General features: G+C 44.9%; 1 protein-coding gene across 2 annotated transcripts in view; it reads right to left on the bottom strand.

Moving 5' to 3' along the window:
* The window catches only part of CDCA7L (cell division cycle associated 7 like), a 44,760-nt gene that overhangs the window by 11,360 nt on the left and 20,236 nt on the right, over positions 1-13,164 (bottom strand). For both annotated transcript variants that reach the window (XM_032873544.1, XM_032873539.1), the window contains one exon: positions 2,899-3,039. In XM_032873544.1, coding sequence (XP_032729435.1) covers positions 2,899-3,039 — 141 coding nt within the window. Of the gene's footprint in view, positions 1-2,898; positions 3,040-13,164 lie in introns of those variants that run through there.

Genomic DNA, 13,164 nt, shown 5'->3' with positions numbered 1-13,164 from the left:
AGAAAAGAAAAAAAGGAAGAAAATCTAGTAAAACTTCAAGCAGCAGCAGCAGCATTTGAACTGCATGCGAACGGGGGCAGACTCCAGAAAAATGAGGAGACACACAAGCAGAATGAACAGCACAGCCCAGTGCCTACGGCAGGTGGACTGATGTATGCGGAGGGTGCCCGTGCGGCTTCGGGTCCCTGTGCGGCTTCGGGTCCCCTGCAGCAAAGGGGAGCAGTGAGAGGGATGAGGCTGCCAAGTTATGCTTCCAGATCTCCAACATCCTGACCTGGACACTTCTCAGACATGGGGGCTTAGACACGTCACCTCACTGCCCTGAGCTTCAGTTTCATCCCCTGTGAAACAAGGATGATGACAACACCTCCACTGTCCCCGGGAGGCGCGTGCGTTCAGGGCAAGCTATACAAAAGCACACGGTCACGGGCCATCTCAGGCACACTGGAGTCCCCGTCCACAGCCCCCCAACCCCGGCAGGGGGAGCAGGAAAGGCAGGTCTGACTGCACAGAAGGAACAGTGCCCAGAGCAGCAAAAGCAGCTGCTTTGGCTTGTTTTAAATTTCCATATTTGAATCTAGTTGACCCAGAGTGTTAATTAGTTTCCAGTGTACAACACAGTGTTCCACCTTCTTTGTACCTTACGCTGTGCTCGCTAGTGTAGCTCCCATATGTCACCATACACCTCTGTTACAGTATCATTGACTAGAGTCCTTGTGTTGTGCCTTTGTGCCTTTTCCGCCCCATGACTTATTCGCTATGTCACTGGAGGCCTGTACCTCCCACTCCCCTTTCCCATCTTGCCCATCTCCCTACCCCCCCTCCCTGCTGGCAACCAACAGTTTGTTCTCTGAATTTATAGGTCTTATTCTGCTTTTTATTTTTCAGATTCCACAAGAGTGAAACTATATGGTATTTGTCCTCCTCAGTGTGACTTAGTTCACATAGCATAATACCCTCTAAACCCATCCATGTTGCCGCAAATGGCAAAAACCTCATCCTTTTTATGGCTGTATAATATTCTATTGTACACATACTCAGCATCTTCCTTATCCATTCTTCCACTGATAGACACTTAGGTTGCTCCCCTATGTAATCATCAGGAAAACGCTCATCAAAACCACACTGAGGTATCACCCCACGCCTGTCAGAATGGTTAAAATCAAAGAGACAAGAAGTAAGTGTTGAGGACGTGGAGAAAAAGGATTTACTCGTGCAGCACTGGCGGGAATGTCAGTTGGTGTAGCCACTATGGAAAACAGTACGGAGATTCCTCAAAAAATTAAAAATAGAGCTACCCTATGATCCAGTAATTTCACTACTGGGTATACACCCCCCTCCCAAAAAAAAAAACCCCAAAACACTACTTTAACAGCCCTGTGTTTATTGCAGCATTATTTACATTATTTACAATAGCCAAGGTAGGGACATTGCGTTGTTTCATGATGTCTTCGTGCCCATCCTGCGCTGCTCAGAATGGCCCTCATGGTGGACCCCAGGGCGCCACTCTCCCTCACTGCCTCACCATGCTCAAACAGCTTCTCAATAAGGCAAGGAGCATGACCAGAGCTCAGTTTCGACACTGAGGTAAGGGTTAGGAGGACCAGGGGAACAGAGGAAGGGAGGGAGGGGAAGGGACGGAGACGAGCAACATGGCAGAAGGGTCACAGGTGCCTGCAAGGGAGTTGGCAGATGGGAGAGGAAGGGGAGGGGTCACGAATACCAAAGATGGAGATAAAAATGAGGAAGACAAACGGACAACCAAGGAAGGAAAACGGTGAGTTTGAGATCTCCCCTGATCAAGACTGGTCCGACTGGCAGTCAGACTATATCCGTATGTGTGGGGCCTGAGAGGGAAGTCAAGCCATCAAGAACATGCAGATAATGGCTGAAAGCAGGCCAGTCCCTAGATCACTAAGAGAAAAGGTCTGAAGACAAAATCTTGAACCACATCCACAAATGGGGATGGGAGAGAAAAGAGAGGATGAAGTATGAAACACGTAAGAAAGGGGAAGAGACCAAGCAGAGAAGCAGCAGGTGGTGAGTGGGTCAAATGAGACAGCACGTCAAGTGCAGAGGACAGAGACGGGGGAGGCCCCTCAACACGGTCAAGACCAACTCCCACAGAGGCCAGAACACGCACAGGCAGCCCAGCCAGCAAGCAGGCACCTCCCTATACAATCAATTGCTTCTCCTCCTGCACCTGCCCAGTCAAAGCCAGGTGGGCTTAATTTACAGCCTTGTAAGAGAAGCCGAGGTCAAGGGAGAATGAAGAATTTTGACAGCCACAATGATATTAAAGAAAAGGCCACCAAAGGCTGGTGATTCTGACTGGCCATGCTCCCGCTGAGGCACAAGAAAACCCTCTAGGAAACTAACTCTCAGAGAAATGTCTCTTGTGTTTGCCAGAGAGCCAAGTAATCCAAGGAAGAGTAACGCCAGAGTAACGCCCTCCCTGGCAATTCCAAGCGTGAGGTGCTGAGAGAATCACGCTCCAGGAGCCTAGGGACTGGCTCAGGGTAACTGCGAGGTCCCGCTCCGGACTGCGGTATGGACTGGTGGTGTGCGGGCCCAGCCTCTCCTGCCGGCCAGCCCGGAACTCTTTGAGTGCAGGCTCCACACAGGCTGCAACCCTGAGGTTGCAAAGAAAATGCATCTGATCATGTGAGGCCCCTTTAAAATATATATATGTATGTCATACACAGAAAGGGCTTGAACAGTAAAATGATCTAGGTACTCTCCCTGGCTCTTGAAACATGAAGGCAAAACACTTATAAAACAAATGCTCGACAGTTAACCACGATCACCAATCTCAGACCAAATTCAAATAAAAGAGTATCAGAACCAAGATCCAGGCTTCCCTCGGACCAGGCCTTCCATGAAAGGAACCATCCGTACCTGTTTCCCTGACTCCAGTGAGTCAAAACTATCACAGCTCTCCTCTGATGAGAGGGTTTCCATGGGAACATCATCTCGGAAACCAACAAACTCTTCATCATCACTGGGGGCGTTAAAGATGTCAGCCACTTCTTTAGGGACCTGTTTCGGATTCAAAAAAGAAGAAGGATGAAACCAGGGGCTGTTATCATCACTTAAATTTTCTAGAGAGCAGGAGGGATTAGCATCTTCTAGCTCTATCGATCTGCCCAGTAACCCCGGAGCAGAATGCGTTTCAGTGGATTCCTCATGGCAACAAAAGAAGGTGGGGTAGGGAAGGACAAGAGTGTTTTCAAACCCCAGAGACGTATCCCATCTTACAGACAATGTCAAGGCCAGACCCAGAGAGAATGTCAAGGCCAGACCTAACACAAGCCATGTGTCATCTCTTCACAAAAAATAAACAATCATTGGGTTTTGAGAAACCAACAATCTATTTTTCCCCTACAGTGGATGTCTTTAAATTGTTATCTATGTCAACATAAGATATTACTAAGGTTTTTTTCATTTCCACCTGCAGCTCTTTCATTTTTCTGCTCTTCATCATCTGCTGATTCAGACATGGAAATCCATACAGCGAAATAAGTACCTTTTTGCTCCTTGTCTATATTCTCAATCAGTAGTTTCAGAATTCCAAGAGAATATAAACGCTATTATAGGCAAATATTCCAAGAATGTTGTCAGCACACATCATCTAACAACTGTGTATCTGTTCAGAGTTCATTTTCATATGCTGACTACCCACTTGTTCCCAACTCTTTATTTTGAAAAAGTTCGAACCCAGAGTAAGGTGAAGGAATGGTACACACATCTCTATGTTCTTCACAGGAGTCCCCATGTCACCACGTTTGTTTTCTTTCAACAAACATTAAGTGGAACCATAGGCATTTGCTAGTATTTCAGTTTGTGACCTAGAGAAACAGCCAGTTAGTATGAGCCAACTTAATCCACGTATATCTATTTTTTTTAAATGTTTTATTTATTTGAGAGAATGAATGCACACAAGCAAGGGGAAAGGGCAAACGGGAGAGGGAGAAGCCAACTCCCCATGGAGCAGGGAGCCCCACGTGGGGCTCAATCCCAGAACCCTGAGATTACGACCTGAGCTGAAGGCAGCCGCTTAACCAACTGAGCCATCCAGGCACAACCTGTGTATATTTAAAGTAAAGTGCAGACATCATACTAATTCACCCTAAAATACTTTAGCACCCTTCTCCTGAGAATAAAAACATTCCCCTATAGAGCCACAAAACTATAATCTTACCTAAAAGAATTAACATTAATTCAATAATATCATTTACTACAAGTTTATATTTAAATGTCTGCAACTGTCCCCAAGATGTCAAGATCATGCATTGTATTTTTTATGACAGTATTTTTTGTTGCTTTTCATGACACTGACATCATTTGAATAGCCCAAGACAACAGCCTTATCAAATATCATACATTCTGAGCTTATCTGATTGATTCCAGATACATTTAAGTAAACTATTTCTGGCAACAATTCTATACAATTGACATGCAGTTCTCAATGCAATGCATAAAGAGACACAAAATATTAGATGATCTCCTATTAATTAGTGTTAATGTAATTATGTAATTTTCAAACCAAACCCTACGTAGGCAGGACAGTACAATGAACACACACGTGGACCCCGAAGCAGTTCTGTGCCCATGGCTAATCTTCCCCCATCTGTAGCCCTACCCAACTGCCCTCCTTCCAAATTATTTTGAAGCAAATGAAGATACAGTATCATTTCACCCTGTATCACCAGCAAATACAGAGTCTGTGTTCACAGTTCTGTTAACTTATATTTTTTAACTCATTTGTATCATGATCTGAATAAGCTCCGTACACCGGTCAATAGCTCTATTAAGTCTTTTCTCATGTGTCCCTTTTTTTTTCCCTTTGGCAACTTATTTTTGAAGAAACTGGGTCTTCTGTGGAGTTTGCAAAAGTCTGGAAGTTTGTGTTTGGGGTTTGTGTCTGTTTGTTGCAGCTGCAAGATGGTATTTAATAAACTCCTATGTCCCCACAGATTTCCTATGATTTGGTAGTTGAAGTTACAGGCTCAGTCAGATTCAAGTTCTTCTTTCTGACAAAGTGAGGACTACTTCATAGGTAGTACCACATTCTTCACTTAGAGAGCACATAATGGGGTGCCTGGGGTGGCTCAGTGGGTTAAGCCTCTGCCTGCGGCTTAAGTCATGATCTCAGGGCCCTGAGATTAAGCCCAGCCATCAGGCTCTCTGCTCAGCGGGGAGCCTGCTTCCCTCCCTCCCTCTGCCTACTTGTGATCTCTGTCAAGTAAATAAACAAATCTTAAAAAAAAGAAAAGAAAAAAAGCACATAATGTCTGGCTCTCTCTGGTTTTTAGTGGTGATGCTCTCTGATCAACATGTTAAGGTGGGATGTGTCCTATTTCTCCTTAGCAAAAATACCTTTTCCTCTCTGTATTTAGCATGAAGTAAGTAGGGTGATGTTTGACATTCTATGACTATCCTTCCCCCTGATAACAATTCACTCAGTGGTTTCAGCATCCATTGACAGCTCTTACCTGAATCAATTACTACACATGAGAGGTTCCAAAATGGTCATTTTCACATTCTATTCGTTCTTCATGTATTAGCTGGCATTCTTCTATAATACAATACACACTCTCTCTTGCTATCCCCCTCCCTCTCTCTGCTTCTCTTGCTCCCATATAGATTCATGGTATTTTTTTTTAATTCAATGTGCTATATAATTAATTACTGTCACCATTCTTTCTGATGCTTAAATTATCCTAAATTTGGCCAATGGTAGCTCCTTCAAGCCAACTGCTATGTCCTTTTGACATAATCCTAATTGTCTTTGCATAACTCTTTGCTTTCTGGCACAAGTGTACCAAGCTAGCCTTAAACTTCCCCTGCCCCAGACCCTGGATCAGCCATTTTCCCAAAATGCACGGGCATTGAGAAATCAGAGGTGAGGACTTGGTACACTCCTTGCTAGTTAAGTATCATTGCTTCTAAGTTCTGACTGGACAGGGTAATGATATTTTAAATGTCTTAAATCACACATTCACAATAACACCTTGAATTCAAATCCAAAATCAGGATTCTTCCTCACCTCCCTCAATCCCAGATTATTTCCCTTTTCTCACAATGAAAGCTCCAACTCTCAGTATTTTGCATACACTTACCCCACTTACCCATTTGCTTTACCTATAAGACACACAAAACAGTTTCAAACTTTACCATCAACACCACTACCAATAACCATCAATGACAATCAAGTTTAAGATTCTTTCATAGTTCTTTATTTTTTTTTAAGATTTTATTTATTTATTTGACAGAGAGATCAAAAGTAGGCAGAGAAGCAGGCAGAGAGAGAGAGAGAGAGAGAGAGAGAGAGGAGGAAGCAGGCTCCCTGCTGAGCAGAGAGCCCAATGCGGGGCTCTATCCCAGGACCCTGAGATCATGACCTGAGCTGAAGGCAGAGGCTTTAACCCACTGAGCCACCCAGGCGCCCCTCTTTCATAGTTCTTATCAAATTCAACACCCAAAGAACAAATAATCCAATCAAGAAATGGGCAGAAGACACCAACAGACATTTCAGCAAAGAAGACATGCAAGTGGCCAAGAGACACGTGAAAAAGGGCTCCACATCACTCAGCATCAGGGGAAAAACAAATCAAAACCACAATGAAATACCACCTCACACCAGTCAGAATGACTAAAATTAACCCATCAGGAAACGACAGATGTTGGCGAGGATGCGGAGAAAGGGGAACCCTCCTACACTGTTGGTGGGAATGCAAGCTGGTGCAGCCACTCTGGAAAACAGCATGGAGGTTCCTCAAAAAGTTGAAAATAGAGCTACCCTACAACCCAGCAATTGCACTACGAGGTATTAACCCTAAAGATACAAACGTAGTGATCTGAAGGGGCACGTGCACCCCAATGTTTATAGAAGCCATGCCCACAGCAGCCAAACTATGGAAAGAACCTAGGTGTTGGTAAGAGACTCTTACTCTCACGAAACAAACAGGGTTGCTGGGGTGTGGGGGGTTGGGATAGGGTGGCTGAGTTATGGACACTGGGTAGGGTATGTGCTATGGTGAGTGCTGTGAATTGTGTGACCCTGATGATTCACAGACCTGTACCCCTGGGGCAAATAATATATGTTAATTAAAAAACAAACAGTGGCAGAAAGCACCAAAACCCATGAATGCACATTTTTCCTTGTACATTCACGCACATAAAGGGACAAAAGATGTCTGTGCCCAACTGTTGACAGAAATCACTTCCACAAAAGGAATTAAAGAGGACTCAGTGGGGGTGGGAGGGGATTCTTTCGTAGTTCTTTCTATCCTTGGGATATAGTCCCATTATTTCCTAAATCTTTGCCCTGAGATAACCTGACAATCACTTTCTCGGGGATGTAAAGGGACTCTATCTATACTTCCCATTTCATCATGTGAATATTAAAGAGGTGCCCTCAAGGGCTGAGATTTTAATATAATAATTTTTACTGCTACGAGACATTTTTTTTTAAGAGAGAGGAAGACGAGGGGCAGGGGAAGAGGGAGAGAGAGAACTGTAAGCAGGCTGTAAGCAGGCTCAGTCTCACGACCCTGAGATCATGCATGACCTGAGCCAAGATGAAGAGTTGGACGCGGAGCTGACTGAGCCTCCCAGATGCCTCGACTGCAGTAAGACATTTTTATGTGAAACTGCCACCTAGAATTATTACAACAATAATTCTGTCCTCGTGGAACCTCGGGGGTCCCTAGACCACGCCGTGTTGCACTAGCACACAGAGCGGTACATTCGGAAGTTACTTCAAGTCCTTGAATTTTTTTCTGTGCACTGAATTAATTTTACAGTTAGGTTCACTGAAGAAATCACTATTCTCTAATCTTATTTTTGTCGTGATTTTAATCTTCTTGTTCAAAAAATGATGAGGGGGTCAATGGCTTAATTGAAGGAAGTTTCACATCTGGTATACAGAGAACACAAATCCAGAAGTTGAATATGCCAAATTACAATGGTGTCAGAGGATTAACACACATGCTTTCCCACCATCTAATGAAGTCACCTTTGTCGTGGGACAAAGGGTCAGACACAGAAGTAGAGTTCCAGTAACAGTAAGGAAAAACAAACAAACAAAACAAAACAAAACCCTGCCCCATTTATGCTGAGAGGCTCCTAATGAAGCCTTAAATGGTTTAAACTTTTCATAAGGAAGTCAATTTACAGTATTTCACATCCCTTATCTTTTCAAAGATACTTTCTAGTTGTTTCATCATGAAACCAACACACCAAAATAGTACTGGTAACAAGAGAAACATAGATAGTCCTTGTCTAAGGGTGTGTTCCAGTGTACGTGACAGCGCTGGAGTCCCGTCCCTGCAGTGGCAGCGAGAGACACGGGCCCAGATTGGTTTCTGTCATCTTCTTCTCGACTTACCACCATTCTATGAATCAGAAAGCTCCACTGGCCCAGAAGCTTGCTTCAACCTAAAAAGGTTAAAGGAGGATGAGCACACCCTGTCATCTTTTAATGAAGCACCTAGAAGGACGGAGAGATTGGCACCATGAAGAAACTGTGTCCAGTGGCAAATACATCAGCATGGGTACAGCTGCAGCAGGCCTGTCCTCACCCCCGTACCCTCCCACAAGTCATCCAGGACTTCTGCGTCTGCTCCAGAGTCTGCGCCACAGGTACCAAAGCCGGGGGCGGGGGGGCAGGGGAGTCAGCTGTGATTACCAATGAGGAACAAAAGGAAGGAACACACTCTGGAAAAAAACAAAAACCAGTATGCATTCTCGGGGCACACAGGGCTCTGTTTCTTGCTGTCTAACTTCCTTCACAAGGCATTAAGAGAAGAGTTTCAGACACAAGCCCCAAGATTCAGAAAAATCTCCATAAGATATTCAAGGGCCTTCAATGCAAGACACTGTTCAACAGAGCTGACAAATCAAGATTTCTACACAACGCATCTGCTAAAAGATTCATGGGGGCACCCTCCTAATGCATGAGCAGTTCAGAACATTGACAATACATTAGGCCCCAGGAGTATGGCATTTCCCTGTGCAGATCACTGGGGATCCACTGGGCAACTCCCTTCTGAAAGTGCAAAGACTGTTTAATGAGTCATAATTTTTTCAAGTACGCACATTTATTCTTTCACATACACTTGCTACATCTGTCCACTCTATCCTTGTCCACTCACCAAGAGTCAAGGGGGGACCAGGAGCCAAATCTCCTCCAAGGACACAGGAACAAGGATGGAGTCCCCAGCATCTAACACGGGGCCTGGTCTAAAGCAGGTTCTCAATAACCCAGGCTGAAGGTATCGACATGCATCTGCCCTTGTCATCCGTTTCCTAGGGAAGGTGTGCGGCGGGAAGAGGGGCACGTTATACCATCCCTGTACAGGAGGGATGGCCCATATCAGAACATCCATGAACAAAGCAGTCCCAAAAAGCTCCTCCTTCGAAAAGGACCACAGATCACCTGCAGGCCCTAAACACGACCTCAGAGCTCATCTTGGGAGCAGAGATGGAAGGTCAGCAGTTCTGAGGGCTAAACAGGAAGACAGAAAGGCAGCAGCTCAGGGTAAGCCACCATGAGCCGGGGCGCACTGGTGAGCTCAAGACACAGGTCCAAAAGTGGCAGCCACTCTCCAGGACAGTAGATCATGACTATGCAGAAATGGGGGTCCTGTGGGCTCCCCCCTTCAGCCCCCTCCTCCCCCGAGAAGCCAGACCTCTTGCTGGGACATCTTCTAGTCGTAGAACGTCGGCTTCACCCCCCGCTGGACCTCACACTCATCCAGCGACAGTGCACAGCAGCAGTCCTGAGGCCACACAGAACCCAGAGGACGTTTTAAATGCCAGATTTCAAATATGACCAACAGTCGATCTGCTAGTGTCTGGTACGAACAGCAGTAGACAGTGGAGTGCTAAGAAAACTAAGTAAAAAGAAAAACTTCACATTAAAAGGAGCGCGGCCACCCTGTATTTCTCTATAACAAGGCGGCTGAGCAGTTTGGCGATGCTGTAGACCCCACGGACAAACAGAGGCAGAACCTGGTGGAGACCCTGATGGACAAGACCCTCACCTTGAGGCTGAGCCCAGGGACACCAGGGAGAATGTCAAAGCCAAGACCAAGGTCAAGGAGGGCCTTCTGCCTGACCAGCAGCGTCTGATTTCTGTAGGCGAACAGCTGGAAGGTGTCCACAATGTCCAGAGAGAGACCCCCCACACACACACTTGGCACTGTGCTTGCAGGGTGGTGAAGGTCCGCCGCCAAGTAACCTGCTCACCTGCACCCCTGCACAGCCAGCAGCTGCAGGAAGTGCACAACCCCAACAACTGCGCCCCAAGAAGGTCACATAAGGCCATGCCCCAGGCTCTGCCTTTGCCCCACGGCCCTGGCACCTCAATCAAGTTTCCCTTCCACAGACTGGAACAGAAAAATCAATTCATTAATTAAAAAATGGCCCTTCTGTTGTTCACAGAAGCACTATATTCAACAGCCACAAAGGGGAAGCAACCCAAGTGTCCATCCATGGAAGAACGGACGGACAAAATTCATAGACACGTATGATGAAGTATTATTCAGTCTCAGGAAACAAATTCTAAAAATATCGAATCCTGCAACTAATATGTCAGAGGTCAATTACACCGCCACAAGATTAAAACAAAGAGATAAACAAAAGAACCGGTGTGAAACAGTCTGTCGTGGGGGAGAGCCTGAGGTTCTACAGCTGTAGCAAGCTCCCCGGTGAGACGCTGACACTCGTCTGCAGAACATACACTCACCCAGAATAGGGGTGTAGGCCCACTTTCTGCTCCTGTCCGGCATGGTGTGACCTTTTTCCTGATTGATGCCAGCTCTTCAAGGGCTTATCTGAACCTCCTAAATGGACACTTAACTCTCAGAGCAGACTCTCAGCTCTCTGGAATCTTCCCCGCCCATACTAGGCCCTCAAGCACCAAGAAGAGTCTTATGTACTTAGAGGTGCTTAATCAACATCTGATTAATTGATGAGCAGTGTTAACTAACTCAAAATGAGAAGGAAGGAAATCCCGTCACACGCTATAACATGAATGAAACTTGAGGGCGTTATGCTAGTAAAGTAAGCCAGTCACAAAAAGACAAATATTTTGATTCCACTCACAGGAGAAACCTCATGAGACCAGTCCAAGTCACAAATACAGGAAGTAAAGGGGAGGCTGCCAGGGTGGGGGAGGGGAGCGGTTGTTTCATGGGTACAGGGTTTCAGTTTTACAAAATGAAAACCTTCTGGAGATTACTTGCCCAACAACAATTTAAATGTGTTTAACGCTACTTAAAAATTATTAAAAGAATAAATTTCATGTTATGTGTACCTTACCACATTTTTTTTAAACTCAGCAATAAAAGACCAACTTTGGAAGACAATCTAAAAGCGCAGAGAAAACCTTCCTTTTTTAAAAAATTTTTATTTAAATTCAAGTTATACGGTGTATTATTAAGTTTTAGGGGTAGAATTCAGTGATTCATCAGTTATATATCTCACTCAGTGCTCATGACATCAGGGCCCTCCTTAATGCCCAAATACCCCATGCCCCACCCCCAGCAGCCCTTGATTTGTGCCCTATAGTTAAGCATCTCTTATGGTTTGCCTCCCTCTCTGTTTTTGTCTTATTTTTTCTTCCCTTCCCCTATGTTCATCTGTTCTGTTTCTTAAATTCCACATATGATTGAAATCATAGGGTATTTGTTTTCTCTGACTTACTCCATGCTTAGCAAAATACCCTCTAGTTCCACCACAGCAATGCCAACAATAAGATTTCATTCTTTTTGATGGTTGAGTAACAGTCCACTGTTTGTGTGTGTGTGTGTGTGTGTGTGTCTGTACAGAGAGAAAGAGAATATAATATGTGAATACATATATATGTTGAATAATATTCCAATGTAGTGTGTGTGTGTGTGTGTGTGTGTATACACACACACACACACATCCCCTCTTCCTTATCCATCCACCTGTCAATGAACATCTGGACTCTTAACATATTTTGGCTACTGTGGACCCTGCTGCTATAAACAAGTGGGATTTACTCCTGGGCTGCCAAGGTGGTTCAACATCCACAAATCAATCAATGTGATTCAGCACATTAATAAAAGAAAGCACAAGAACCATATGATCCTCTTAATAGATCCCAAAAATGCATTTGACAAAATACAGCATCCTTTCTTGATAAAAACGCTCCACAGTGTAGGGATAGAGGGAACATACCTCAACATCATAACGGCCATATACAAAATATCATTCTCAACAGGGGGAAAAACTGAGAGCTCTTCCCCTAAGGTCAGGAACATGGCAGGGCTGTCCACTCTCACCACTGCTGTTCAACACAGTTCTACAAGTCCTAGCCTCAGCAATCACACAACGAAAAGAAATAAAAGGCATCCAAACTGGCAAAAAAGAAGTCAAACTTTCACTCTTCACAGATGATATGATACTCTTTGTGGAAAACCCAAAAGACTCCACTCCAAAATTGTTAGAACACACACAGGAATTCAGCAAAGTGGCAGGCTAAGAAGTCAATGCACAGAAGTCTGTTGCATTTGTACACACTAGCAAAGAAAATCTTCCCTCCTTAAATGAATGCAATCTTTTCTCAAACTCCAAGAGCACGTCTAGACCTCCATCTACTTCTACCTGAGGGGCATGCAATCTTTTCTCAAACTCCAAGAGCGCGTCTAGACCTCCATCCACTTCTACCTGAGGGGCATGTGGTTTAAGAACCCAACGCTTCACCCTAAGGCAGGTTCAGAAACATCACCCCCCGCCCCAAGTCCAGGCTTCAGCCTTCACGCCTGGCAGCACCGCACCCTGAACCCAGGAACCTGGGCTCCGAAGCCCAGAAATTAACTGCAAGTCTGGGCGACAGAGCTGTCTGCATAACCTTACTTGGTTTAAAATCCAGCTCTGTTCTCTCCCAACTAAGCTCCACTAATAAAAATCAATCCTGCCCAACTGCTGCTTGCTTTGTAGTTAGTCGGTGCCCTTCTAGCATTTCTTGAGGAACACTAAGCCAGGCTCTGGAGCTCTCTGTATCACTTTAACGACCTCAGCCTAACCCTAATTGAAATTCAATTAAAAAAAAAAACTAATAAGCCATAAAAAGCCTCAAACCGCCAGCTGCTTTTCAATCAAGTATGCACTCTTGAAAACAAATGAGCG

The sequence above is a fragment of the Lontra canadensis genome, unplaced genomic scaffold (assembly GCF_010015895.1).
Source record: "Lontra canadensis isolate GAN:19392208 unplaced genomic scaffold, GSC_riverotter_1.0 scaffold2, whole genome shotgun sequence".
Taxonomy (NCBI): domain Eukaryota; kingdom Metazoa; phylum Chordata; class Mammalia; order Carnivora; family Mustelidae; genus Lontra; species Lontra canadensis.
Note: the sequence above shows the minus strand (reverse complement) of the source record. Positions and strands in the feature narration are given on the sequence as shown.